Raw genomic sequence first — 4,248 nt, 5'->3', positions numbered from 1 at the left:
CCGGGCACGTGACCGGGCATGCAGCACGTGGCACAGCACGTGAGGGGGCGGGGCACGCAGTGGGGTCACGTGGCCGGAGCACGCTGGTGAGCACAAGGCCCCAGAATTTCCACCTTCCTTCTTTCTCGTTTGTTTTTCCGAGAAATTCAGGCCGGGACAGGGCTTTAGAGTCAAACTGCCCAGTTCCTGAGAAGACAAGCGGATGCTCCCCACTTTTCCATCAGCAAATCTACAAAATCCGTGCTGCACTTGGTGCAAAGGGAGAACAGTCCTGGGTCCCAGCTGGGCCCTCCCGCTCGTGTCTCCTCATGCACTTCAGTTACCCGCTCCCTCCTGCATCGGTCCTGCCTCGAATACGGGATCATTTCCTTCTTACGTGCAGGAAAATCTCCTACCACAAAAGGAACAAGCCTCCTTTTGTCCCACATCGGCCTCCGGCTGCTCTTCCCAGAAAAACTTCTCAAAAGAGTGGCTGCAAAGGCCTTTTTAACTTCTCCGTCTCTACCTCCTCACCCCCCATTTTCTGTTCAACCTACCTTTCCCTGCTCCGTTACAGAAGACTGAAATCCATCAGGCGCCTCTTGACTGCATTTGATGAAGTTGACCTCTCTGACCTTTAAACACTTTTCTTTTGGCATCAATGTTTCTCTGTCTCTCCCTCTCCCTTCTACTCTCTCTTTAAAAAAAAACAACAATGGAAAAAATATCAAGTGAGGATTAATAATAAATAAATCTATAATAATAAAAGCATAATATGTAAATCGACCGAATGGCTGAACAGCAGGACGACCATCCAGACGACCATCTAGATGACCTTCCAGAGGAAGCCGGGGTTGTGAGGGCCAAGGCGGCCGGGGCAGCGAGGGCCTACTCTTGCATGAATTTCGTGCATCAGGCCTCTAGTCTATATATATAAAAGCCTAAGCGACCCTTATGACTGGTAAATCGACCAGTCGGCCAGTTGCTATGACGCACACTGACCACCAGGGGGCAGACGCTCAATGTAGGAGCTGCCCCCTGGTGGTCAGTGTGCTCCCACAGCCAACCTCCCGTGGTTTCTCATCCCCCCACCCCATCCCCTTCCCCCAGGTGGCTGGCCCCAATCCCTGGCCAGGCCTAGGAACCCCACCTGTGCATGAATTCGTGAACTGGGCCTCTAGTAAACAGATAATTAACTTTTTACTGAAATGCATACACACACATAGGTAAGTACAAAAATAAGTACAGCTCATGAATTTTCACAATCTGAACACACCTATGTAGTCAGCATTTAGTAGCAGACACAGAACACCAGGCTTCCCCCAAATACCTTGTCCCCTTTCCCAGCTATCTAGTATGAGAAGGTTAATGAGATTTACTGACATTTTTCTTAAAGAGACAACATCTATGTCTTTTAAACAAGAAAAATTTCAGGATCTAAACACACTTCTTAAGCATTCTTACCCGTTTATATCTCACTTTGGCATCATAGAAACGATTTTGGCGGAAAAGGTAGTTGCCAAACTCCCGTTCAGTAGCTGCCACTTTTAGGACTTTCTGAAGTGGAAATTGATCTTGTTGCTCCTGAGGACCAAAGATAAGGACACCCAACAAGAAAACTGAAAGCTACGATGCCACAATGTCAGTATAATTACACCTGTTCCATTTTTCTTCTTCAGATTATGGACTTTTGTTTATTGCCGTATGTGTGCCAAGCATTGGGCTAGGTGCCTCTGCCCAGGTCATCTGTGTGAATTCCAATAGAAGCCACAGCAGTTCGGTGTTATCACCGCCCCCACTTCACAGCTAGAGCCAAAAGGAGACCTTCTATAGTCCTCCCAGAGATATTCCATAAAGCAGCAGTTTTCATGGAATTAGAAACTGATGGAACTTGTCAAGCACAGAAATCAGAACTATTTATCAACCAAAATTTAACAGGTCTTGGTCTGCCCATGGCCGTACTGGTCTCTATAGCCACAATGCACTACCTTGGGTACGTATCAAAATCATCCATAGTGCCTCTTTTTAAAGGCAGATGTCTTGTCCCCGCCTCCCCCACCCAAGAGATTCTAAATCAGTATACTAGAAGTGGGACCCAGGCATCTGTAAGGACCTGTTATGTGTAAAGATGAAAAAAGGTAAGATTCCTCACTTGGGGTGCTGACAGTTTAGCTGGGGAGACATCAGATACAGATGTAAATCTAGGGTGGACATCTAAGATCACATATACAGTCAGAGTGAGATAGAATGACAAAGTGTGCCTCTAACTACTAACGAGATTTGAAGCCCTACCTTTATAGGAAGGGTTAAGGCAACAAAGAAATGGCAACACTTAAATTATGAGAACAGAGTCCATATGTCCCACGTTTCCCGGGATTATCCCATTTACACCTGATGTCCTGGTATCCTATCCACTTAATAGCCCATTTCACTCTCAAGTGTCCTGGCTTGGACAACAAATTAGATGGTCACACTACTTATGAACTACCAAGGCTTCACTTGCTGGAAACCAACCTTAATGTTGAGAAGCAAATGCCCACTATCTTGCAGAGAGAAGTAGGCAAAGGTGACTGACTGAAAAATCAACTCACACTGCTGGTCCATAACAAACCCACAGCCTGGCCTTGACCTAGCACAGTGACCCACATCTAAGGGCCAACATTAAGGACAGAGGAGGAAGTGGGGGAACACCACCGCCACCGCCACCACCCAGGAGCCTCAGGGGTGGAACCTGGGCCAGAGGAGCATCAGCGTGGCATGATAATTACCAAAAACACAAACCCAACCCTCTCTCTATGAAGTGTGACATCTGTACTCCAGAACTTACGGCGGTCAGGGCACAAAACTTGTCTGATTCAGCAGAATCCAGGAAGTCAATTAGCTCAATCTCAAATAAGACAGTGGAGTTGGGGGGGATCAAGGGCGGGCAGCCCAGTGTTCCGTAGGCATAGGGCGGTTTGAATAGAAACCTGGCCAGCTCTCCCCTCCGCATGGTCAGAAGGCCCAGCTCCATGCCCCAAAGGGTAATATCTGGAAGAAGGGACAAAGAACTTGGTTGAAGTTCTCCCAGTACCCTGTTCCAGTGCTATCAATTTCTTTCCTCCTTACGTCCAAATCTCTTTCTGCACTGTGGCCCCAATTCACTTTTCAGCCTATTCCCCATTACCACCACCCTTTCAACTCTAACTTCTTTAGGCTCTGCAGCATTCTGGCCCCTACATCTTTGTTCACACAGTCCTTTCTTCTTGCAACATCTTCCTCCCCATGCCCAGCGTCTGGCCTGATTGAAATCTTATTCAAACTTCAGGGCTCATTTCCAATGCCGCCTCTTCCAGGACACCCTCCCTGATCTTCCCAGCTGGAACTAACGATGCCTTCATTAAGGGCTCCTGCAGCAGTGGGAATCCCTCCCAGGAACTTAAACGATTCTACCAGGTTAGTTGTCTGAACACGAGTCAATCTCCACCACCACACCAGCTCCCGTGTTCTAATCACCTGGGTACATCCTCTCTTTTCAGCGTGCATTGTGGGTAGTAAGCATTCAACAGATGTTTAAACAAACAAGAACACAATGCCCAATGGTTAGGTCAGGATGCAAAGATAACCTTGCCAGGTAGGACATTTCCCTAATACCTAGGTCTCAAGGGGAAACGTAGGCGAGAGCTGGCTGGTTTAGCAAAAACCCAGCCTCCACAAACCGACCCAAAGAACCTGTGCCCGGGACAGTTTCCCAGGCCTAGCGCGCTGTCCCTCATCAATGCCCCCGAAACACTCCTCCTTTTCCAGCTCCTACTGTGAACTTACCCACTCCCAGCTTCATGAGTCGGGGCGTTTTCCTAAAGCAATTCGAATCAAAAGGCTTGTCCATGTGCTCCAGGTACCCAGAGTATTTCACTAGGACAGAGGGCACAGACACAGAAAAATGGACCAATACCCTCACCTCCGTAACATCACGTCTCTTTAATTATCACACAAAAACAACAGAATTAGGCCCTGACTGGTTTGGCTCAGTGGATAGAGCGTTGGCCTGCGGACTCAAGGGTCCCGGGTTCGATTCCGGTCAAGGGCATGTACCTTGGTTGCGGGCACAACCCCGGTGGGGAGTGTGCAGGAGGCAGCTGACCGATGTTTCTCTCTCATCGATGTTTCTAACTCTCTATCCCTCTCCTTTCCTCTCTGTAAAAAATCAATAAAGTATATTTTTAAAAAATCTAATTCTAACAAAGCATGTTCTACCCAAGCCAGGTGCCTCCCCTCCCCCCAAGGTAA

At 48.0% G+C, this 4,248-nt stretch overlaps 1 protein-coding gene across 1 annotated transcript in view; it reads right to left on the bottom strand.

Moving 5' to 3' along the window:
- Positions 1 to 4,248, bottom strand: part of FKBP6 (FK506 binding protein 6, 36kDa) — a 21,133-nt gene that overhangs the window by 16,092 nt on the left and 793 nt on the right. Inside the window, exons 2-4 of the mRNA XM_014548500.1 lie at positions 3,784 to 3,873; positions 2,807 to 3,009; positions 1,444 to 1,563 (exon numbers count right to left, since the gene is read on the bottom strand). Coding sequence (XP_014403986.1) covers positions 1,444 to 1,563; positions 2,807 to 3,009; positions 3,784 to 3,873 — 413 coding nt within the window. The remainder of the gene's footprint in view (positions 1 to 1,443; positions 1,564 to 2,806; positions 3,010 to 3,783; positions 3,874 to 4,248) is intronic.

The sequence above is a fragment of the Myotis brandtii genome, unplaced genomic scaffold, assembly GCF_000412655.1.
Source record: "Myotis brandtii unplaced genomic scaffold, ASM41265v1 scaffold510, whole genome shotgun sequence".
Classification (NCBI taxonomy): domain Eukaryota; kingdom Metazoa; phylum Chordata; class Mammalia; order Chiroptera; family Vespertilionidae; genus Myotis; species Myotis brandtii.
Note: the sequence above shows the minus strand (reverse complement) of the source record. Positions and strands in the feature narration are given on the sequence as shown.